Below are 25,039 nucleotides of genomic sequence, written 5' to 3'. Positions count from 1 at the left end.
TTATTTCTGTACATGTACTTCTATCACCCCCTTATAATACAGAACTTGTGTACCTTTTACCAAGACAGATTAAAACAGGTACGCCTACCTATACGAATGTGAATCATAAATCATAGAATATACAAAATAATTTCCACAAGTCCTTGTGACAATGACCACTTAATTAACAGTAACAAAGACCATTGGCAGATAAGCTTGCGGGTGATATAACTTAACGATGGGTCACTGAACCCCCTCCGTTACAGTCAGCCATCACAGTCCCTGGCTTCAGACCCTGGTCCCGGTCTCTCCCTCCTGTCTCTCGTCCTCTGCTGTCGCGTGCTTCTGCCAGGTGTCTGGCTCCGCCTCCAACTGACCAGGTCGTAGTCTCGATAGCCCAGGACCCTGGGCAGGAACAGGGTGGCCCTCTCTGTCCTCCGGGTCCTCAGGCCCTGCCTCGGCCGCCCCTTCCCGTTGATTGACACGTACCACAGCCTCTCAGCGCTGGCCCGGCGGGGGCTGCCCCCCGGAGGGGGCGGGGCTGATCGGTAGAGGTGGGAGGCGTAGGTGTTGTAGCCCAGCTCGTGGAGGCGTTCCATGAACTCACACTCCTGGCTGAACACATCCTGAGGAGAGAGCTTTCAGTGTTGCTTAGGATACCTTCTACACACACACACACACACACACACACACACACACACACACACACACACACACACACACACACACACACACACACACACACACACACACACACTATATACTCATATCACTATATATAGGCAGGTGTGTTTGTTTGTGTGTGTGTGTGTGTGTTTGTGCTTGTGTGTGTTAATGAGCTCTTGTCCATTACCGTGGCATAAAGTCGTCCCCTGTTGTCCATGGCCAGGTACCTGCCAGAGAGCAAGCCCTTGATCACCACCACACCTACATCCACTGCTGTGATCTCCAGTAGGCCTGGAAACAACATAGTTACATTCACTTGTTCAATATCTTGAGGAGAGACAATCATGTTCAAGTTCTACAGTCTTAAGTCGTTATAACATTGTGCACTATTGCCATTCTTGCTACAAAAGAAATAGGTGTTAGTCACAAGCAATACTTAATACTCACTGAAAGGGTTGTGTTCTTCAAGTGTACCGTCTATTTTTCCATTGGGATGTATTTGTAAGTGATACTTTGTGGCACAGTACAGTTTTCTGCGTCTCGGTGCTCCTCCAAGATGCTCGTAAACTCCTCCGCGCCCTCCAGAATCTCGACGCTGCCTTGCATCCCTCTGCTCACCATCAAACAGCAGGCTGGCGGAGCGGGGCTTCTGGTCAGCGGGGTGCAATAAATGTAGGAATAACAAGAGAATGATGACCATCGTGGCATGGTCGAAAGTCTTAGCACTGTTCCATCATGAGTATAACAAACCGACTCGGTGTTTTCCATCAAAGTCTTCAATGCAAAGAGTTATATCCAGGCAGATTTGAATCGTGGTCCGTTTCAGTAGGCTACTCTTAATTGGCGCGTCTCCCTTCGTCTCCAAACCGACCGAGCTTTGCGCACATGGTGCAAATGTGTTCCCTCTACGTGCGCCCCTCCGGTGCCATGAAAGACGCAAACTCTGCCGTCTTGTTCGACTATGAGGGGGTTGGGGGAAGGGGGGTATAAAATTACAAGACAGATCTTACACACAGTGGCTTAATGCGAAGCCTCGTCAACAAAGGGTGAGCCATGTGCAGGCTTGGCTTTTCTCTGAAAATCACGTTTGATGGATCCAAAACTGCAATTAGACTCAAATTACACGTCATGGCACTCAGCTGTTGAATTCCGTTGGTCAATTCAAAACCGCAACGCCTGTCCACTTGTTTGAAAGATGGTAACACGTAGACACTGACAAATATATTGCAATTTATCCCTGCCTTTCTATACCTAGGCTACTTGCATTATATGACTGTCATAGAGCCATAGACCTACACACAGCCTGACTGAATTATGACTAATTGTATTTTATTTTAGTTGTTTTTCTCAGCACGTCCAATTTCTGACATTCTATCTCCTTAAAGAATACGGTTTTCACAGCAAACACATACTGCTCGTTATACAGTACAATACTCGATCAGATTCATCTGAGCCACTACCCATTCAGAATGAAGCTGATGTTTAGACAGTAGTTCTAATTAATGTGAAAGCCTTTTATTCTCTCTCTCTCTCTCTCTCTCTCTCTCTCTCTCTCTCTCTCTCTCTCTCTCTCTCTCTCTCTCTCTCTCTCTCTCTCCATAAACTTAGAATCTGAGGGTTAACCCACAAAGCACTCCTACTTTAATTGCTTCCATCTTGGCAGCTCTGTGGTCACAATTAGCACCACCACCGTCATTATGCTACAGGCTTTTGGCACTGTGTGTATTTGTGTGTGTGCGCGGGCGCGCATGCGTGCGCTATCTCATGAAGCAATAGCCCTGTCGCTCTGTACTGCACATACTCGAATGTGTTCTGCCCTTCATAAAACGCCCTCTGGCCACACAGTTTACCAGGAAACCATTGTGCAATTTGTTCCACATTTAAACTGTTTTCTCTCATATAAGCCAACTATCGTGTCATGTTTTCGCGTGTGACTGTGTCTGCGAGCGGCTTTGATGTGGTTGGGCTGAAATTAAAGATAGATGTTTTTCTCTGAGTCTCGTGGCATGACTCTTAACCCCTCCTTGGTCAACCTGTCCAGGGCACAATCCCAATACCACGTTCTATTTTCTTAATTTGTTTTAATCACAAAGACATGAAAGTATGAGGACAACTGCAGCCAGAGAGATCAGTAAATAAAATATACAATACGGCACCTCTGAAATTATGAGTCAGGAGAAGGTTCTGATTCCTTCTAATGCGCTGACTTCTGTCACAAGCGATTAATCATGAGTGAGGATTCTCAATGTTTATCTTCCAACATCCAGGTTAATGTCTGTAATGGCTCCCAGATTGGATGACATAAACACTTACCTCTAAAGATCACTGACCTTCCTAGATGAGTTAGCTGAAAATATCCTGCTGCGCTCCAGGCGAGGCAACAATTATCACAAGAAGCAGGAAATTGCACTGTGAGACAAATGCCTCTGAAATTGTCAAGGAGACACTTTGCTGAATGTAGGGGTCAACCTCAGTTTTATAGGTTAATTTTCAAATGTTCACTTGAATTGATTGTGACAAGGTCAATCCATGTTTAGATTATCTGCACCACGTAGAATAATGTTTCATACATAATGGTTGGACCACTCCTTAAAAAAGTCCATAGACAGCCTCTAAATTCACAATGTCCATCCAGTTTGTCTGATCTGAACTCAGTGATGATCGGATCCACATGTCTGTTGCTCCCTCAGACAGTTAGAGGCTGCAGAGAGCATCGAAATGAGAAGCAGAGCTTTGCTCTAAATACCACATGTCTCTGATCTGTAATTGGAAGTGTGACCTGCATTTACTCAGCCATTTGGCCCACATCTCCTTATAATATGATGATGCTGAAACATGGTGTGGTGAGTGAGCGGGTTGGCAACATGCTGATGTCTCTATAACAGGAGAGTTATCAAGGGGTACTTCATGGCCAAGCAGGACAACACTGCTCTCAACAGACCTCTCAAGTCTGATGTCACACTGTAGCCCAACTGTACCCAAATAAGGATTCCGGTTCTAAGCACTTTTTTCTATGGAGAAATGGCTGCAATTTTACATGATCGTGTCACTGGTGTCAGTGCGTCGCTCGTAGCTTGTTATAGCTCCGCCCTCACTTGCACACGTCAGGCTCAATCTCAGGTCCTCTGACTTGTCAACGCACATGACAACCTTGCACCCTCGCCATCGAATCGCTTACTATCACAGCAGCTGTGTTAGTCAGTATTGCTTCCACTCTCACTTACCCACGCTGGGTTGAGGGGAGCCCAACTGTGTATCCGGTCATAGCGTCGCACGTGCCCACATGGGGTTTTACTGGAAAATGTGGTCTGGAAAGCTCTGGAATGACACAATGACTTACAATGACTTGGCCCACTAGTTAGCCATTTGTAAATGTATGATTACCTCCGCCCCGGTGACAGCTGGACTAGAGGTAATGTTGTCAGTGGAGTGTTTATTGGTTGTTGGTTTGTTAGCAGGATTACGCAAAAACCAGACCAATTTCCATGAAACTCAGTGGAGGGGTGCAGCATGGGGCATCTTACAACCTATTACATTTTGGAGCAGATCTGAATCACAGGGCAGGTCCATGATCTGCCCAAACACAGCCGCCCATTCACCTCCATTCATTTTTTGGATAGGCTAAGGAGCAAAATATTCCCCACATTCATTATCAATGGGGGGAATGAAACGGTCATATGTCGACATGGGAATGCCACAGAGACACGGGGTTAGGACTCACATAAAGCTCTCAAATAAACAAACAAACATCTTTATTCGTCACATGGTGAGACGCGCACATCACACGGTGTAGGCTGCGAAACACACACACACACACACACACACACACACACACACACACACACACACACACACACACACACACACACACACACACACACACACACACACACCAATGAAACTTCTCTCCTGCTCTTAACCCATCCCGATGTCCTTCCCCCTCCCCTGCAGCTGGGAGCAGACATCGTGCAGGGGACACGACCGCGGGCCAAACAAGTGCTCCTGTCCGTCTTCACCAGGGACAGACAGCGTTAGCAATCTGTTCTTCTGCAGGTTTAGGATTCTTTTTTTTTAATGGAGGAAACTCTTGGAAACATGCAAGCTCCGCACAGAAAGGCCCGGAAACCTTCTGGCTGTGAGGTGACAGTACAAGGTACTGGGGTTGAGTGTCTTCTGGCTGTGAGGTGACAGTACTAGGTACTGGGGTTGAGTGTCTTCTGGCTGTGAGGTGACAGTACTAGGTACTGGGGTTGAGTGTCTTCTGGCTGTGAGGTGAAAGTACTAGGTACTGGGGTTGAGTGTCTTCTGGCTGTGAGGTGACAGTACTAGGTACTGGGGTTGAGTGTCTCGCTGGGACGGAACCAGGGTCCTGTGATTCTGAGCCGGCCGCTCGACCTCCTGAGCTACATGCGGCTCTTGGCCTAATGAATGCAGCAATACCAAACATGTCCTGCTCACATGCACACTCGCGCGCACACAGCCACAACATGCATTCATGGGCGGAGGTATGTGCTCCCCTGGCACCATTTGTAGTAAAAAATAAATTTTAACATAAAACTATAAGAAAAATCTTTATTTTTCCATATAAAGAAATGTAAAATGGATGTGAGCCAGCCTTTACAAAAAATGCATTCATTTTTGTCATTCTGTTTTTAGAACCACGGAGGTTGTGAGTGCTAATATTTGCCTACAAAGTGAAAACAACACTTGAGAGGTCTGTGGACACACACTACAATCCCAACTTTGTAGGCCTACTTCATTTTTGTGAATTTCTTTGGTGAATAAAGGGTGCCCCTATGCCCTCTTTGAGAGAGCAGCCTACTTATTGCTATGTAGTCCATGCCCCCAGCATGCTCAGTATAATTAAGATCACTCAAGTTTCGACAGTGTTAATTCACATGCCAAGCCTCTGTAGCCTACACCACACAGCTTTACAGAGGCACCAGGCTGCCCCCCAAACCCACACCAGATCGCAGACACTAACTATCAGCTTGGAAAGGATCTGTTGCTTAGACCATATTTTTTACTAATCCAGGCCCTGGCCATTGTCCAGATGTACCATTCATTCATTCATTCATTCATTCATTCATTCATTCATTCATTCATTCATTCATTCATTCATTCATTTAGGCTTTCATTCATACGTTCATACATGCAATAATTCATTCTTTTGTCTATTCATTAAATTTATCCATCCATCCATCCATCCATCCAACCTTCCATCCATCCATCCATCCATCCATCCATCCATCCATCCATCCATCCATCCATCCATCCATCCATCCATCCATCCATCCATCCATCCATCCATCCATCCAACCTTCCATTCATCCATCCATCCATCCATCCATCCACTCACTCACTCACTCACTCACTCACTCACTCACTCACTCACTCACTCACTCACTCACTCACTTACTCACTCACTCACTCACTCACTAATTTATCAAACATTTCTCACAAATTCTTTCACTGTCTTCTTTAATGTTGAGGGAGAACCCCACTCTTGGTCACACTGAGGGAGAAAACTGTAAGTACTTACTTACGTACTAGCTAGGCCACAACGTCCACCCTCAAATGAAATTAACAACAATGAGCAACAGGTCCACCAATTCTTTGGTTTCAGCTATTTTGTATCTACGGTCATTTGAGCCTTGGATTCAGGAAATGCGGACAGAGTATGAACATAAACAATGACAAAACAATCTGGAACACATTTTTTTGAAATGTCAACAAAGACATAGGGAGTCTATTGGACCTCTGACATCTGCGTTGTGATGCCTGCTAAACAGAATTTTTACTTTTTGTTATTCTAGAAAAATACCGGACTAGTTAAACAATTTAACACAGATGCTGCCCAGGTCGCTAGCCTAAGTTGCTAGCTGAAAAAGGCTAACTGTGTTAATTTTCAGTGAAATAGTAGCCTCGTTAATGTAATGACTCCACGCCATAGTAAGTGTTAATGATAACAATGATAATGTAACCCAAATGTTTCTACTTGCCCAATGGTGGATTTGAACTCAGGTCTCCCGCGTTGCAAACACCATTTTAACCAGCGATGCCAATGAAAAGCAAGCTCTTAATCAGTACGGGTGGACGGTATTTATCCTGGCGGAGTGAGTTAAAGCACTCACTACCTACTTTGGACTCACAGGGACTCTGTTTCACTCAGTTATACTCACCCCACATCCACAGGGTATCCGGGTCACGGCACCAGTGTAGCCCATACGTTTCTGCTTGCCCGGAGGTGGATTTGAACCCTGGTCTCCTCCATCTTTTCACCAGCTACTCCAAATTAACCAACAACTCGCTACCTACTTTGGTCTCATGACTCACGAGGACTCTGTTTCACTCAGCTACAATATCAATATTGCTGATCATCTCATTGTATACTATTATCTCAAAATTTCGCTCATGAAGAGATGAAGTGAATGTTAAAATGATTTTTAAAATGTAATTTTTCCTTGTGAATATCCGGGTGAATTTTGGAGCTTCATTTGACATAGGGGCATGGTGCCTGAAATCCCTTGTGACAGTCTTTCCCTAGTCTTTCTCTAGTCTTAGTCTTTCCCTAGTCTTTCTCTAGTCTTTCTCTAGTCTTAGTCTTTCCCTAGTCTTTCCACAGTCTTTCTCTAGTCTTTCTCTAGTCTTTCTCTAGTCTTTCCCTAGTCTTTCTCTAGTCTTTCCACAGTCTTTCCCTAGTCTTTCCCTAGTCTTTCTCTAGTCTTCCCTTAGTCTTTCTCTAGTCTTTCTCTAGTCTTCCCCTAGTCTTTCCCTAGTCTTCCCCTAGTCTTTCCCTAGTCTTTCCCTAGTCTTTCCCTAGTCTTCCCCTAGTCTTTCCCTAGTCTTTCCCTACTCTTTCCCTAGTCTTTCTCTAGTCTTTCTCTAGTCTTCCCTTAGTCTTTCCCTAGTCTTTCTCTAGTCTTCCCCTAGTCTTTCTCTAGTCTTTCTCTAGTCTTCCCCTAGTCTTTCCCTAGTCTTCCCCTAGTCTTTCCCTAGTCTTTCCCTACTCTTTCCCTAGTATTTCTCTAGTCTTTCCCTAGTCTTTCGTCACACTGACGTACAGCGCATGCTTGTCTCTCGTGATGTAACTGCTTCTGTTCACAACACAGCCAGACCCACATTTTCCATGGAATCTCCCTTGGTCTGGAGCCTGGAGGCTGTGGTGGAGAGGAGGATCAGGGACAAACTGAAGTCCATTCTGGACAAACCCTCCCATCCCCTCTATGACGAGCTGTGGCAGATGGGGAGAACCTGTACCTATAGGCTTATTGCACCCAAGTGCAAAACAAAGCAGTTCAAGTGTTCCTTTGTGACAGTGTAGAGATGTGCATGTATGTACTGTATATATGAGTATTACTAGACGTACAGTCTGTCTGTCTATGTATGTATGTATGTATGTATGTATGTATGTATGATATACTTTACACATTCTGTATGTATGTATGTATGTATGTATGTATGTATGTATGTATGTATGTATGTATGTATGTATGTATCTATCTATCTATCTATCTATCTATCTATCTATCTATCTATCTATTTGTCTGTCTGTCTGTCTGTCTATCTTCATGTTTGTGTCATGGCAATGTTTTGATTGAGTGAAAAAGGTACAGATTAGATTCTCTCGCAGTTATGAGAGAAAATGTAGACCTCATAAACACAACTGTAGTTTCCTTGGTGAGTGTGGTTCTTCTTCTTCTTCTTCTTCTTCTTCTTCTTCTGCGTGTGGGTTTGATGTTGTGTCCTCTCCCCCCCAGGCTTGGGGCCGAGGGGCTGTCCCTTTCTCACCCCGAGCCTGGTTGAGGGGTCACCCAGGCTATATATCCGGGCACACCTCCAGGAGCCATGTCACTGTTTCGTCATCCACAACCGTCAGGCCATGCATTCCGTTGGGTGTCCGATACATCGGACAGTCCTGGATGACGTGGTCTGCGGTTTGGTCCTCGGCGCCACACTCGCACACCGCACGGGATGCCAAGCCCCATCTGTGCATCGATGAGTGGAAGCATCTGATGCCGGTCCGGAGTCGATTAAGCCTCACCCACGCAGGTCTGGGTAAGTCCATCCCGGGAGGGGAAGGACCGGCGTCCAGGATGAAATCACGGAGTCTGGAGGTGTTTATCTCCCACTCCGCACGCCAGATGTAGTCCGCCCATCCTGCCTCACTGATGTGAAGATCTCTGCATCGCTGCATGAGATTCCGTGCGGCAGGCACAAAAGGGTGTCTCGACTTGAGTTGTTGCAGTGAGCCTGTCGTGGAGCAGGTGGTTAGGCTCCACGGCCCGGCAGGCGAGATGTGCTGTGGTTCCTGTGCGGCGGAGGCCAGCGGGCTGGATGCCTGCAAGGATGGGAAAGTTGTCCACAAGAGTGGGATGCAGGCATCCTGTCACGAAGCGCAAGGCTTCGTTGATAGGCGGGTCGATGAGGCGGGTGTGAGCGCTGTGACATCAAACCGGTGCGCAGTATTCACTGGTGGAGTGGACCAGGGCTAGGGCTGCCGTACGTAGTGTTTTTGTGCCGCCGCCCCAGCCTGATCGGACCAGTCGCCTCATCAACGCTACACAAGCTGTGACTCGAGGTGTCGGCGGAACGTGAGCGACCTGTCCAATGTCACGCTGAGGTGGGTGTGGTCTGCAGCAGGAAAGAGGAAGTTGGCAGAGTGACTGACAGCTGTGTAGGTGTATCTCAGGGTTGTGTTGGAGCCGGTGAAGGTGAGGTGGAAGGAGCCTCCTGGGAACTGAGGCTGGATGGAGCAGGTGATGTTGAAGCTGTGGTCCTTGAACACCTGCAGCCCCTGCTGCTGGCCCTCGGAGACCCCTTCCATGTAGGAAGACACGGAGATAATAGGCTGGAATAAATCTGAGAAGACAGAGAAGAGGGGAGAGAAAACAACCTCTCTCATTCAGGTGTGATGATGAGATCTGCTGTTTTCTCCTCTCTCCCTCCCTCTCTCCCTCCCTCTATCCCTCACAGGGCAGCAAGGGGTACTTTAGTGACTGAGAAAGCAATATATCATCACATGATATTTATCATGCAGTATCTCTGGACCATCTGAATAATTGCAGCTTATCCACAGCTTTGGACCCTAGATAACTTACTGGAAACCACAGGGCTTATTTGAAGATAAATACAGTAGGCTACTTACAATGAACTTTAAGATTCAGGTTGAGGTAGGTAGGGAGGTAGTTAGGAAATGTATCTTAACTTTAATCCCCAAAGGGAAATTTACTGATGCAATATTCCCAGAACACCAACAACTCAAAAGGTTCTGATGTCACAGTAGGAGGGGGTTGTGGTTCGTCTGGTCCCAAGTCCAGTTCTGCCTCACATCTGTACTGTGCTCCATCATGTCTCTCTCCCTGGGGATGATGGTCAGGACTGATGACGACTTCACTGTTGTCTTAATCCAGTCATCATTATGGTCTCATTCCCTTTGTACCAGGCCCTGGTGAGATTCTGGACAGGAGCAACGTTGATACTCTGTCCCCTCCACCATCGGACCAGTGTGGTTCAGAGGAGAGACGGACATGTTGTCTGGATGCTTTGCACATAAAACAGTCACATTATGTGAAAAACAGTTGTGTAAAGTGTATGTTTAGAAAGTGTGCGTGAGCCAAGAAGTGTGTGAAAAGCATTACCTACTGTATAGAACCAGAGGGAGGCTTTGCTGGCACTGGTGCTCTCTATTACTGTAAGGAAGCATTTAGGGTCTATTGTCCAATCTTCAAGGTTCTTCTGAGTCCAAGCGAGATAGATAACATTTTCCACTATACCTGTGTGTCCTACGGTGGCCTCCCAGCCCAAACCCTCGATTTCTGTGGTTGATGTGCTGCAGTTGACTGAGACTGAGCCTCCGTATCTCACCTCCACTCTGGGAGGGTTGAACTCAAGAGGACAGTCAGCATTTGCACCTACAGAGGTCATAGAGGATAGGATTATTAGTCTGCAGTTAGTCTGTAATTTGTAGATAACAAACTCTAAGAATCCTTGCAGAGTGAGTATGATATTTAACTTAAATTACATTACATTACAGTCATTTAGCTGACACTTTTATCCAAAGCGACTTTCAATAATTGCATTTAACGTAGGAAAAGTCAGTTAACTACTTGCCAGAACTCACAAGTGCATCTCCTTTCTAAAACAAGTGACTAAGAGCATAATCTAGTGCTGAAGGCAAAGTGCAAGAACAGCAAACTAAAAATACAATAGGTGCTTAAGAGGGAGGATCCTGGTAGTACTTCTTGAAGAGGTGAGTCTGCAGTGAAAGATGGTCAGCGAGCCAGCCAGCGGGTACTCTGCTGTCCTGACGTCAGTGGGCACACACAAATTAATTCTCGCAGCACGCTACCAGACCAAAAGACCAGGCTGTGTGTTTGTTGTCTAACACTAGCTACTACGTGGAGAACACCTGCTCTAAGATTACAGCTGTGTCCCAACTTAGTCTCTCCGCCCGACACCTGGTCAGAAAGGCCACCTCCATCCTGGCCATCCCACCCCTGGCACCAGGAGGTCCACCTCCTCTCCTCTGGATGGAGGTACAGGGTCTAGGCTCAGGAGGGCCAGAGCTCTTGGCTCCTTCACTCCTAAGGCTGAAGGAGCCATCAACCATTAGCCTAACTATAGTCCAACTTTCATTGTTGCACTTATATTCTACTAGTTTGACACTTTTTAATTCATTGAACTCTGTAAAAGACGTGTGCTATGACTATGTGCTAACAGTAGGCCTATAGCATCTAACAGTAGGCCTATAGCATCTAACAGGCCTATAGCATCTAACAGGCCTATAGCATCTAACAGTAGGCCTATAGCATCTAACAGGCCTATAGCATCTAACAGTAGGCCTATAGCATCTAACAGTAGGCCTATAGCATCTAACAGTAGGCCTATAGCATCTGTCCTGCTGTTCAGCAGACTTCATCGCCCCCTGTGGTTATCGAACTGATGAAATGGCACAGCCAAAGTTCCAGGGTGCTTCGCTATAAAATTACACGTCTTTTACCTGAAATGTATATTCTGAAAGGCCATGACTATTATTGTGTGTCTCTGTGCATGACAACATTGAATGGGTTGTAATTTGGCCCATGCTACACTCCTCCACCGAGTTTCATGAAAAGATGCCTTGTTAAAAAAAAAAAAAAATAGAATGGAGGTGAATGGCCGTCCAGGCCGTGTTTGAGTGGCTCATGGACCCGCCATGTGATTCGCTGGGTGGAGGTAAAAATGACTGGAGGTGAATGTGTGGCTGTATTTGGCTGGCTCTGTGGCGCCCCCCTTGGGTCACAGCCAGTGCGGGGCCCCGCACACCCCAGTTCAAACCTCATGTCTCTAGCACCCTCACACAGGTAGCTGGCTTTGTTCAACGTTTTGTCTTCATTTTGTGTAATCCTAATCAAAAAAATGACTGGAGGTCAATTGGAATTAATAATTGAAGTTCGCCAAAATTAAGTTGTTGTTTTTTTCATCTTAAAAGAATCATTCTGGTTGTCCATGCACAACTACAACATATTCTGGCTGATGTAACAGAGTTGAATTGGTTAAATTCACTACTCAGTATAACAATTGGCCATCAAATTGCCAGCTTTTCATTACTCCCTCCTCTCTCTCTCTCTCTCTCTCTCTCTCTTTCACACACACACACACACACACACACACACACACACACACACACACACACACACACACACACACACACACACCGATTCTCTCTCACTTTAGTACTCTCTCTCTCACTATCACTCTGCCTTCTCAATCAATCAATCAATCAATCAAAGCTTTATTTGTATAGCGCATTTCATACCCAGAGACAACACAATGCGCTTTACAGAGAACAAGGGAGGTGGGCATACGACCCACTCTCTACATATTCCAGAGGGAAGCAAAAAAACAGTATCACCCGGGGGCCAGATAAGTGAGCTGTAAAAATTCTTCCCTGACCCCTCTCAACAAGGCGATCGAGCAAGTTCCTGGAGTATGTTTGTCTACCAGCTAAGAACATGTATAAAGCAATAAATTACATTAAATTACATTTTCAGAGTAAGAGAGGCTAGAAACATCATAGGAGAGATATAGAAAATACTGGTGTGTGTTTGCTATGGCCCAGGCCTAAAGCCGGAAGTGGGCTGGTGTATGTCTGTGTGTACGTGTGTGTTAACTAAATGCTACGACATCCACAGCAGACACAGGGGTATCTATCGGACTCCGGGAGGTCTGCTGGTGACAGTGGGGCATCCACTGGACCTGGTTAGAAGATAGGAGGGAGAGAGAGAGGCACTAGGGAGAGGGAAGGCAGAACAGGGTTAGTAGCACAAAGAGCCATAAAAGCAACACAGATATTAAAACAGGCAACCTGGAGCAAGCTCCTGGAATATATGTGTCTAATGGCTAAGAACATTTATAGAGCAATAAATTACATTAAATTACATTTTCAGAGCAAGAAAGGCTAAGAGCATCAGGTCCAGGCTTAAGCCGGATGTGGACTGATGTGTGTCTGTGTGTACGTGTGTGTGTGTTAACTAAATACTACAACATCCACAGCTGACACGGGGGTATCTATTCTCCTCTCTTGCGCTTCTCTCACTCTTTTCCCCCTCTCGTTCTCTCTCCCTTCTCTTTCTTTCTCTTTCTCCTCTGTCTTTCTGTCTTTGCCTTCTCTCTCTTCCTCTCCATTACGCTCCCCCCACCTCTCTCTCTCTCTCTCTCTCACACACACACACACACGCACGCACGCACGCACGCACACACACACACACACACACACACACACACACACACACACACACACACACACACACACACACACACACAATAAGCTGATCAGGGTGGTGATGGGCCTCATGTTGGGTGGAGCCACCTTCAGGATCTCAACTGGCTCCTGCACAAAACACTCAATCACAGCATCCCCAAATATCTATCAACTATTTTCCTAGTGTTATGGAATCACACAACCCCAGAGCCAGACCTAGTTAACGTGCATCCTCTAAGTGTAGAACAAAGATGGGGCGATGCTCATTTGCTCACACAGAAGGTCAGGAGTGTAATGAGTTTCCTTTGACCATCAAACAGAGCTGCTTATGCAGATACGGTTGTGTGCTGAGACCAAGGACCACAACGGAAATAAGTCTGACTTTTGCTCTGCCTGACATTTGTATGACGCAGGACTTGCTCCATCATGTATTTTAAGTACTGTCCAATAAACGTAAGTAAACTAAACTAAACACAGCTCTATACTGTATATACAGTGTATTAGTATAATAGAGGCCTCTATGCACCAACATAGGCCTGTACTGTATGGTTCATGTTCTACAGTAGATATGGAAGGGCTGGGCCCTACCTGTGCTCCAGGACACTATCAGGATCAGAACCAGAATCACGTCTGTCTCCGGACTTGAGTTCTAGTCTGATAAAAAATATAACGTGAACATATATGTGAAAACTGTCCGACTGGTCGATCACAGCTCAGTCACCTCTACCTGCCTTCCACGGCCCTCTTCCTGTTTACCTAATCATCAGAGTTCAAAAGAATTCAACAGGAAGTGGGTTTGCTACACACAGCGGCATCACCAGCTTACGTTCTGATCTCCCATGATTGCACAATCGCTAGAAACGGATCCTGAAGCATTCTGGGTCCCGCTGGATTCCAGGTGTAATAAGGCCCAGGTCACCTCTACCCTGGCTAAAGCACAAACAGATTCTGGCTGAAGTAACGAGTTGGATTGGTCTTCTTTATTGAAGTCACTACTCAGTATAAAAATCGGTCATCGAATTGCCAGCTTTTCAGTTACTCCCCACTCTCTTTCTCTCTCTCTCTCTCTCTCTCTCTCTCTCACTCACTCACTCACTCACTCACTCACTCACTCACTCACTCACTCACTCACTCACTCACTCACTCACTCACTCACTCACTCACTCACTCACTCACTCACTCACTCACTCACTCTTTCCTCTCTCCTTGCTCTGTACATGCTTAATCTATTCTCTCTCATGACTACATGCCATATGCTTCATATAAGATGTACTGTTCTGTATATGCCTGTGTAATATATACAGGGTTCCAGGACATTTTTTACCAATTAATTTTCGAAACTTCCCCATAACCTTTTAATAATATTTTACCCCATTCCCATTACTTTTTGTAGTTTAAAATAGGTGAGGCCTATTAGTGATCACAGGGCGCAATAATGAGGCTCTTACTCCAGTGTACCATGCCCTAATGCTGGGATCATACTACACAAATTCAGCCCAATTTTTTGTCGCCGACAAATTTCTAAAATGGGCTGAGAGAATCTAAATATCCACATATCTCTAAATGTTTATAAATATACTGCCTACCGCCAGCTGCGACCTCAGGGGGGTGCCACAGATCCCCCCCAACACAGACGCCCATTCACCGCCATTCATTTTTTGAGCAACACGTCCTGCTGGCTGAAGTAACGAGTTGGATTGGTTAAAGTCACTACTCAGTATCAAAATCGGTCATCGAATTGTCAGCTTTTCAGTTACTCCCCACTCTCTCTCTCTCTCACTCACTCACTCTCTCACTCACTCACTCACTCACTCACTCACTCACTCACTCACTCACTCACTCACTCACTCACTCACTCACTCACTCACTCACTCACTCACTCGAAATCATTAATGGGCGGAGGTATTTTCATATTTTCACTTGCTTTGGCAATGTACTGTATGCTTCTCATGCCAATAAATGACCTTTCAATTGAATTGAGAGAGGGAGAGAACAAGACAAAGAGAGAGAGAGATACAGAGACAGACCCAGAGAAAAAGAGAGCAAAGAAAATGAGACACAAAGAGAGAGAACGAGAGAGAGAGAGCGCGAGAGAGAGAGAGAGAGAGAGAGAGAGAGCGAGGGGGGTGGGCAGAGAAAGTTAAGAGACAAAGAGAGACAAACAGCGTAAAAGATGGTAGAGAGAGAGAGAGAGAGAGAGAGAGACAGAGTGTGTTGTCCCGATGCTGCTCTGCTCTTGGTCTTGGCAGGGCCAGAAACAGAGCTGCAGTCACAGTGAACATGGCTTCCCTCCATGGCCTGCACTCCCTGGCTGGCCCCTCACATCTTGAACTCATCCAACACTGTCACATTCATATCTATCACCATTAACAAAACGCCATCAATGGAACAATGGATAAACGCTGGACAGCTTGTGAAAGATGGAGTCATTTTTATTCAAGTTGTTACGGTCAGAATATTTGACTGAAATGCATCTTCAGCTACGCCGAGCTACAGAGTTATGTACAAATATGATGGTTTAAGACCATAGAAGCTGTGCGCTATGCCACTAATACTAATATACACTAATATATCCCCTGGACTAATTTCTAATTCCGTAATCGGGGGGGAGGTCAATAAAGAACTACCTACCCAGCATGTATGTGCACATATACAATTCTTTAGTCTTTGTGTATTGTGTGATAGGTCAGACTGGAGGAGAACATTTGCCTGACATAGACAGGTTATATGATTGGTCAGTGTAATCTAAAGATAGAACACTTTATGAGTCACAAGCCTCTAGCTATCTGTGTTCAAGCGGACCTCAGATGACACCTGAGGAAAGGCGTCAGTATTAAGATCTTACACTTTAAGAGGACAGCAGGAGGGAGAGAGGGTAACGAGTAATAAAGCAAAGTAACGCAGCGCAGAGAAGAACCACAGGGACTTTACATTAACACTTCCATTCTGGTCATTCATCATCATCATCATCAACATCATCATCATCATCAACATCATCATCATCATCATCATCATCATCATCATCAACATCATCAACATCATCATCATCATCATCATCATCATCATCATCATCATCATCATCAACATCATCAACATCATCATCATCATCATCAACATCATCATCATCATCAACATCATCATCATCATCATCTTCATCAACATCATCATCATCATCAACATCATCATCATCATCTTCATCAACATCATCATCATCATCAACATCATCATCATCATCATCTTCATCAACATCATCATCATCATCATCATCAACATCATCATCATCATCATCAACATCATCACCATCATCATCATCATCATCATCATCATCATCATCATCATCAACATCATCATCAACATCATCAACATCATCACCATCATCATCATCATCATCATCATCATCATCATCATCATCATCAACATCATCATCATCATCATCATCATCAACATCATCATCATCATCATCAACATCATCACCATCATCATCAACATCATCACCATCAACATCATCATCATCATCATCATCATCAACAACATAATCGTTATCATCATCATCATCATCATCATCAACAACATAATCGTTATCATCATCATCATCATCATCATCATCATCATCATCAACATCATCATCATCATCATCATCAACATCATCATCATCATCATAAACATTATCATCATCAACATCATCATCAACATCATCATTGACATCATCATCAACATCATCACAATCAACATCATCATCATCATCATCATCATCATCAACATCATCATCATCAACATCATCAACAACATAATCATCAACATCATCATCATCATCATCATCAACATCATCATCATCATCATCTTCAAGAACATCATCATCATCATCAACATCATCATCATCATCACCATCACCATCAACATCATCATCATCATCATCATCATCATCATCATTATCAGCATCATCATCAACATCATCATCATCGACATCATCATCAACATCATCATCAACAACATCATCATCATCATCATCAACATAATCGTTATCATCATCATCATCATCATCATCATCATCATGATAGTTCTGCACCCATCGTCAGCATCGTCACCGTAAAATTGTGTTAAAATGACCTAACTCCTATGGAGGAGTTCAAAATAGCTCATCCAGTGATAGAAGACAGGGGAAGTGAGAGGAACAGCAGTCTCACAACACATCAGTTTGAGCACTGATATTTGTGAAATGTCAGCAGTGAATCACTTCAACACCTCTGGCCCCTGTGTCTCTGTGTGGAGTGGATCCACCTGAGGGGGTAAGAGCCAGAGATGGGGGCGGGGGGGGGGGGGGGGGGGGGGCAGCCATGGAGATCCAGGGAGATTAAGCAGAGGAGGGGGTTAAACTCTAAAAGAGCAGAGCTGGGCTGTCCACCCGTGGTTGTTAGACTACAGCAAGGTGGGAGGAGCCTGGGGCCCTTGTCCACTCTAGCTGGTCATACCAGTCTGCCACCATCCTGTATAGGTCACTGTGACCAATATAGGTTTTGTGACTCACCACCAGTGATGTCTTAGTCATCCATGTGCTGTAACCATTATTTCCTGGTCCACTGTCTCCTATGTGTCAGAGCCTGTGTAAATGTTAAGGCAAAAAAGGGTGTGTATTCTGGTGCATTGTCAGTGAATATTGAAGTATAATATTATTGAGTTTATTTTTGTGTAAATGATATTCGGTTAAAATAATCTTTTGCTTGTACTGTATGTTACATTATCTAAAGGACATCTCTCTTGCTTATGAATATGGATTATGGATGTGAAAATAAAAAAAGAAACAAGACTTACATTTTACATCATTCTGACTTCTTAGTCAGAATGGATTTCTTTAATAGGGTCAGATGTGTGTCTGTATCGTGTGAGGGGAAGAACAAGAAAGTGTTTTTGAAAGCCTCTCCGTCCTCCCCGCTCTCCATCTCTCCCTCTTTCCCTCTCTCTCCCTCTCTTCCTCCCTCTCTCTCCCTCTTCCTCTCTCTCTCTCCCTCTCTCTCTCCCTCTCTCTCTTCCTCCATCTCCTCTCCCTCTTTCCCCTCTTCCTCCCTCTCTCTCCCTCTCTCCCTCTCTTCCTCCCTCTCTCTCCCTCTCTCCCTCTCTTCCTCCCTTTCTCTCCCTCTCTCCCCTCTTCCTCTCTCTCTCTCCCTCTCTCTCTTCCTCCCTCTCTCTCCCTCTCTCCCCTCTTCCTCTCTCTCTCTCCCTCTCTCTCTTCCTCCCTCTCTCTCCCTCTCTCCCCTCTTCCTCCCTCTCTCTCCCTCTTTCCCCTCTCTCTCCCTCTCTCTCCCTCTCTCCCTCTCTTCCCCCCTCTCTCTCCCTCTTTTCCTCCCTCTCTCTCCCTCTCTCCCCTCTTCCTCCCTCTCTCCATCTCTCTCCCTCTCTCCCTCCCTCTCTCCTCTCTCCCTCTCTCCGGTCTGTTTGATGTCACAGCACTCATCACTTCCAGCCTTCTAACGATCCACCCAGGAGGACCGGGCCCTCCGTGTCACCTTGGGACCCGTGAGTCTGCGGAGACAAGAAGACCCACCGCTGGTTGCCACGGCAGCGTGATGCAGCCCACGTCATGCGGGATCAGACTCCTCAGAGGAAGAGCGCGTGTTTGTGGGTGTGACTCAGTTGGTCGGTGGAAGCACATTTTGCTTGAACAGACCCGATGCCGCCTCAAGGGGGCTGCAAAGGCCAGGGTTAGTCATCCTCCGTCACCAGGGCCGGGGCAACGGACACGGAGCTGAGGTGGGCTTGAGTGGTAAGTTCTAGACAGTGATCTCTTACGCAGTGTAGACTGCTTTATAGAGAGATGACATTGACTGCTTTAGAGATGACATTGACATTATAGGTTTAATTTTAATATACATAGTTTACAAAGACTTAAATACCAAACAAAAAGAGAAAAAAATTAGGAACACAACCCCAGTTCTAGATAGTAGATGTAAAAGCAGATTAAGAATGCTTGCTTATGATGGTTATCATGGCTTTAAAACACAGTCTCTCCGTGTGCTTTCTGAGGTCCTTCTTACCAGACGCTATCAGGCTGTTCAGTAAATCCCTTGACTGGCTGGACATTATGGACCTGAATCAGCTTGGATGATGACCAGTCTCTTTGGGCAGGACATGTACATTTACCAACATGGCAACTTACTTGATTTATACTGGAATTTTGCACACCTTAGGCATGTTTGCACACATTCTAAGGAATATATTTACTACTACACTAAGGAATATATATACTGTACACTTGTTTATTTTTTGTTGCACTCCTTTATATGTAAATTTATTGTATATTGTCTATCTATTGTAAATTGTAAATTTGTATTCAGTCTTGATTGTGTTTCTTTGTTGTTGTTTGTATACTGCTGCTGTAACAATGCAATTTCCCTCTGGGGATCAATAAAGTACCTACCTCTCTACAGTAGTACATACCTACCAGACTACAAGGCTCCTCCTTAGCCCAACAGTGCCCAGGAATAACCAGTAGGGGGCACAAGTGTGTCACAAAATAGCAGACCAATGAGCATCAGAGTCCCCCCTCCCAAACCACACACACCACTGCAACTGGACAACAATGACCTACATTGTTGAGTCAAACTTGCTCACCCCCTTAGTGCCAGTCCTCTCTGGGTGTCCCCTCCTTGCCTGTGAGCACATACAGGCCCACTTGAGGTTCACCGGGACTGAGCCGCTAGCCATCCAGGGCGTCTACAGCCAGCGCTGCAGGAGGAAGGCCCAGCGGACCCTCTCCCACCCCAGCCCTCCCAGTCTCCCACCCCAGTCTCCCACCCCAGCCCTCCCAGTCTCCCACCCCAGCCATCCCAGTCTCCCACCCCAGCCATCCCAGTCTCCCACCCCAGCCCTCCCAGTCTCCCACCCCAGCCCTCCCAGTCTCCCACCCCAGCCCTCCCAGTCTCCCACCCCAGCCCTCCCAGTCTCCCACCCCAGCCCTCCCAGTCTCCCACCCCAGTCTCCCACCCCAGCCCTCCCAGTCTCCCACCCCAGCCCTCCCAGTCTCCCACCCCAGCCCTCCCAGTCTCCCACCCCAGCCATCCCAGTCTCCCACCCCAGCCCTCCCAGTCTCCCACCCCAGCCCTCCCAGTCTCCCACCCCAGCCCTCCCACCCCAGCCCTCCCAGTCTCCCACCCCAGCCATCCCAGTCTCCCACCCCAGCCATCCCAGTCTCCCACCCCAGCCCTCCCAGTCTCCCACCCCAGCCCTCCCAGTCTCCCACCCCAGTCTCCCACCCCAGCCCTCCCAGTCTCCCACCCCAGCCCTCCCAGTCACAAACTGTTCACACTCCTACCGTCTGGCAAAAGGTACTGGAGCATCCGATCCCGAACCAGCAGGTTCAGGGACAGCTTTTACCTGCAAGCCACCGGACTCTTAAACCACTGACTCTTAAGACGTACACGCCCAGCGGGCACGCACGTGCACACGCGGCACAGCACCTTAAATAGTCACTTCAGCCACTTTACTAATTTATCTACATTGATGTCTCTTTTTTATTTTTTTTAACTCTATTTTATTATATTTTTTATTATATTCTATGCTCTTTCGCCTTATTTCATTTTTGCCTTATTTTATCACGCAAAGTTGAGTTGATTTCCATTACTGATAATGATGTTGTTATTGAGTATATGACAATAAACTTGAAACTTGAAAACTTCAACGTCTTTCTCATGACGATGTCCCACTCCGTCACCTGTGAGACCTCACTAGGAGTTCCCTGACCAGACCTCCTGTGTCCAGACTCCCCGGACCGCCAGGGTCCTCCTTCACCGATGTGTCCAGACTCCCCGGACCGCCAGGTCCTCCCTCACCGATGTGTCCAGACTCCCCGGACCGCCAGGTCCTCCCTCACCGATGTGTCCAGACTCCCCGGACCGCCAGGGTCCTCCTTCACCGATGTGTCCAGACTCCCCGGACCGCCAGGGTCCTCCCTCACCGATGGGTCATCCTACATGTTCACTCCAAGCTGCCCTGTGATGCTCAAGAGGACTGCCTGGGTGCCCCCCCCCCCCCCCCCCCCACAAGATACGCTTTGTGCGCATACACACACACACATATACATACGCACACACACACATATACATACGCACACACACACACACACATATACATACGCACACACACACATATACATACGCACACACACACACCAGGCGTGACCAGGCGGGGGTTGGGAGGAAGGGGGCTACGCACCTCACCATGGGATGCAGGGAGCCCCCCAGGGAGGCAGCAGCCAACAGGCCCAGTGGGGGTCAAGCCCAGCATGTCCGCCTGTCTCCCCCTATCTGAGTGGGCTGGGCCCCATAAGGCACCAGGCAGCGCCCCCCTCTCCCCGGCTCCAGAAGGCATCTGGGTGTTGCTGGCTCATGTAGCGAGTGAGTGGGGGGCCATGGTGGTGTGTGTGTGTGTGTGTGTGTGTGCGTGTGTATATGTGTGTGAGTGTGTGTGTGTGTATATGTGTGTGTGTGTGTGTGTGTGTGTGTGTGTGTGTGTGTGTGTGTGGTGGGGTTGCATGACGCTTCCACAGAGACAGTCTCAGTCAGGGTCATCCCTCAGCCCTCCTGATGGGACCCCGGCGAGGAGGCAGGCGGGCAGATAAGACGCTATGATGTCACAAAGAGACTCTCTCCTCAGGCACATCAGGTCACTTTACTGGAAAAGGGGGGACCCCTTGTGGTAGAGAAAGAATAAGTGAATGTGATTCTAAAGAGGAGAACAGCATATACGGCAAGTAAAGACCACCGGATATAATACAGACAATAAAATACAATGGAATATATTACAGTAGAACTAGTGATTCATCCAATGCAGCTACATGATTCAGTAAAAATTGTCTTCAACTCTTCTCTCTATTGAATCTATGACAGAATGTGCACAAGTCAGTCACAATGCAGTGGTAGATGAGTGGATCAAAAGTTGAAATGTTAGTAGGTAGAGAATAGTACAGACTGGCGCCATCTAGTGGCTGACAGACCATAGAGCAGTGCATGTTCCCACAGGCCCCGTCCATAGACAATCTTGACTAGGAAAGTTAATCAATGCCATAACTCAGGTTAATTCGGACCCTGTGACCTACAGATGAGGACAAGTTGCCCAAATCTCAATAGAGTTTAGTGCTAAAAGTAACATGGAACCAAAACAAAGCAGGACTGTTTTGGCAGTCAGTAATATATGAAATATAATAGTTATCCAAACTCTGTGTATAGTACCGTGTCGATTCATACAAGGAACTAGCACAGACTAAATAAAACAGTGAATCACTGTTTAATTCAGCAAGACACTCGTTTGATCTTTCTATACGATTCACTGTCAGAATGAGCTCCTTGTGTCCCGTCAGTGAATTTCATAAGTGTCATCAAGGAGAGAGCCATCCAGTCGACAGGGAACGCACCGTATCTCTTTATTTATACGAGGAAGTGCTTCCTGGGGACTCCATCTCCTGTAGGCGCCGTTAAACTCAACTGTCCCAGAGACAAAGTCTGCAGAGTCTCACAATCAAAGGTCACTGCAAAGTGTCCAGGAACCCTGCGCCACTTTGGAGGAAGCGGCATTACAGAGATAGAGATCCAGCTGTTCTCGGCTGTCAAGACATGAAACAAAAATGGTTTTGTTATTTAAAACCAAAGGGGTTTGGGCTATTTAGAGAAACCATCTTGAAAATAGTGGGGGTATAACTAAAAAGACACAATTCCTGTTCCAAAGGACACTCGAAACACAGGGGAATGTTTGTTTACATTCAATTTAATTCATTATTTATTCCAACATCACATCAAAAAAAGAATAGGTAGATTATCTCCTATACAATGACAACATAGTATCAACACAGTTTGATATGCTGCTATGAAATGATATCCACGTTGTATGAATACATTTGTTTGACATATAAAAGGATCAAAGAGTTCCTGTCGTCTGAAGATAGGGCAAGGAAAGGATGAGAAGTAATTATACTTTGTAGCATACCCAGTAGACAGAAGTTGAAGTGTAAACAATATAACAGCTTTTTTTTTTTTTAAAGTACAGTTTAAAAGTTCCATTACTCCATGATGTGAAATAAAATCTGGATTACCTTTGAAGCGTAGAGGCAGCATAAGCATTGTGGCAGCAATTTTCACAGTCGGCCTGTACAGTTTTAGCATGGGACTAAATCACTTTATTTGATAAGATCTACTTTGCTCTATAAAACCTTGGGTTCAAGCCACGGAGACATGGGTGAAAAAAAAAAAAATACTATGAGGAGTGTGTGGATTTGGATTTGATACGAAACAATAAAAAATATCAACCCGAACTGTAGCATTTACCGTAAGAGAACAGTATTAATAATCATATACGAGTTAGAGACCTAGCATGATCATACTATACACGGCTGTAGCATGTTGATAGGGGAGCTGATGGTATGAAAGTCTAATCATATGTTTGTGTTTATAGTACAGACTTACACAAGAACACAGAGTGAAGACATGTAAACAATCGAATAGGTTGCAAGTCTTCTCCATTGTTTCTGTTTCCAAAATAATTTAACATAATGTTGGTGTCGCAATCCTACTTAACTGGATGAGCTTAGCAAGTAAACATGTTTGAGATCCATGTCAAATAAACCCAACCCAACACCCATTAAGATTAAGACCCATCTACTCTGCTCTACACACTTACAGTACTGTAGGCCTACATTTAATTATATCAAAGTTTGATTCAATAAACATTCTTCCAACAAAAAAAAAAAAAACCAAATCATAAAATCTATATATCAGAAAAAAAAGTGTTTTTTTTTAGCTACACGAAGAAAAACTGTTACATAGCAATTGGAAGATAAGCTTGAAGGTGGGTATTGGCACCGTGTTAGAGAAAGTCATAATAGAAAGGATCATGTAAAATCTACTTCCTGTTTAAAAAGAAGCATAAACATAGAAATACCTTGGATGCCAGACATACTGTATGTTACAAAAGGATTTAAAACAGCATTGTGCAAAGGAAAGTGGAAACGACCCTTCTCTCTCTGTCTCTGTCACTCTCATCCCTCTGTTCTGAACATGGTTCGCCACACTGAATAAAGACCTCAAAGCCATAAAAACTGAGCCTTCGGTTGGCAGTAAATAACTTGTTGAAAGGTTTCTTGACAGAAAAGGCATTGTGCACCAGGGTAGTCTCACCTAGATCACCCTCAACACGCCTGTGGGAGCGTCTCTCCCATTCTCTGGAATGTCTGGACAAGCATAAGGACACAGAGCTCTAGGCTTAAGTCTCTGCTATAACTAGCTGTCTAGCGGGCAGGTTAACGAGCTAACAAGCAAGCAAGTTATTATGCTAGCTAGCCACTAGATGTTGTTAGCGTTACTGTGTGAGATGCGTGGGCGGGCCTGGGGACTGCGGTTGTTGATGTTCTCCTTCCTGCCACTAGGGGTCATGATGTCCAGGACCTGCAGCTTGCCCTGCTCCTCCTTCATGAAGAGCTCCACCATCAGGATCTTCTCCTTGTGAATCTGCACGCTGATGTCCTTGGGGATATCTGGGATCAGCCAGTCCACAATGTCACTCATCAGCATGACCACGTTCTATGAGGAGAAGAGGGTTGAAATGGCATAGGCAACCAGCAGTACTGAACACTAGAGCCACAACTGAAGTCCTTCAATCCATTGTCTT

The 25,039-nt window shown here is 45.8% G+C and overlaps 2 protein-coding genes across 2 annotated transcripts in view; both read right to left on the bottom strand.

The window, feature by feature from the left end:
* Positions 1-245: 245 nt before the first annotated feature.
* Positions 246-9,472, bottom strand: LOC311320947 (fibroblast growth factor 3-like; the record flags this gene model as incomplete). Its single annotated transcript, XM_084452814.1, has 4 exons — positions 246-605; positions 833-936; positions 1,093-1,294; positions 9,317-9,472. The coding sequence occupies 4 exons, from the start codon at positions 9,470-9,472 to the stop codon at positions 246-248; spliced, it is 822 nt and encodes a 273-aa protein (XP_084308940.1).
* A 15,089-nt stretch (positions 9,473-24,561) lies between these two features.
* LOC311320946 (anoctamin-1-like) overlaps positions 24,562-25,039 on the bottom strand; it is a gene marked incomplete at its 5' end in the record, with an annotated part of 51,940 nt that continues 51,462 nt past the window's right edge. The window contains one exon of the mRNA XM_084452813.1: positions 24,562-24,951. Coding sequence (XP_084308939.1) covers positions 24,715-24,951 — 237 coding nt within the window. The 3' untranslated portion in view covers positions 24,562-24,714. The remainder of the gene's footprint in view (positions 24,952-25,039) is intronic.

Source organism: Borostomias antarcticus, assembly GCF_949987555.1.
Source record: "Borostomias antarcticus genome assembly, chromosome: 18".
Taxonomy (NCBI): Eukaryota; Metazoa; Chordata; class Actinopteri; order Stomiiformes; family Stomiidae; genus Borostomias; species Borostomias antarcticus.
The sequence above is the reverse complement of the archived record's forward strand: the minus strand, read 5'-3'. Positions and strand labels throughout refer to the sequence as shown.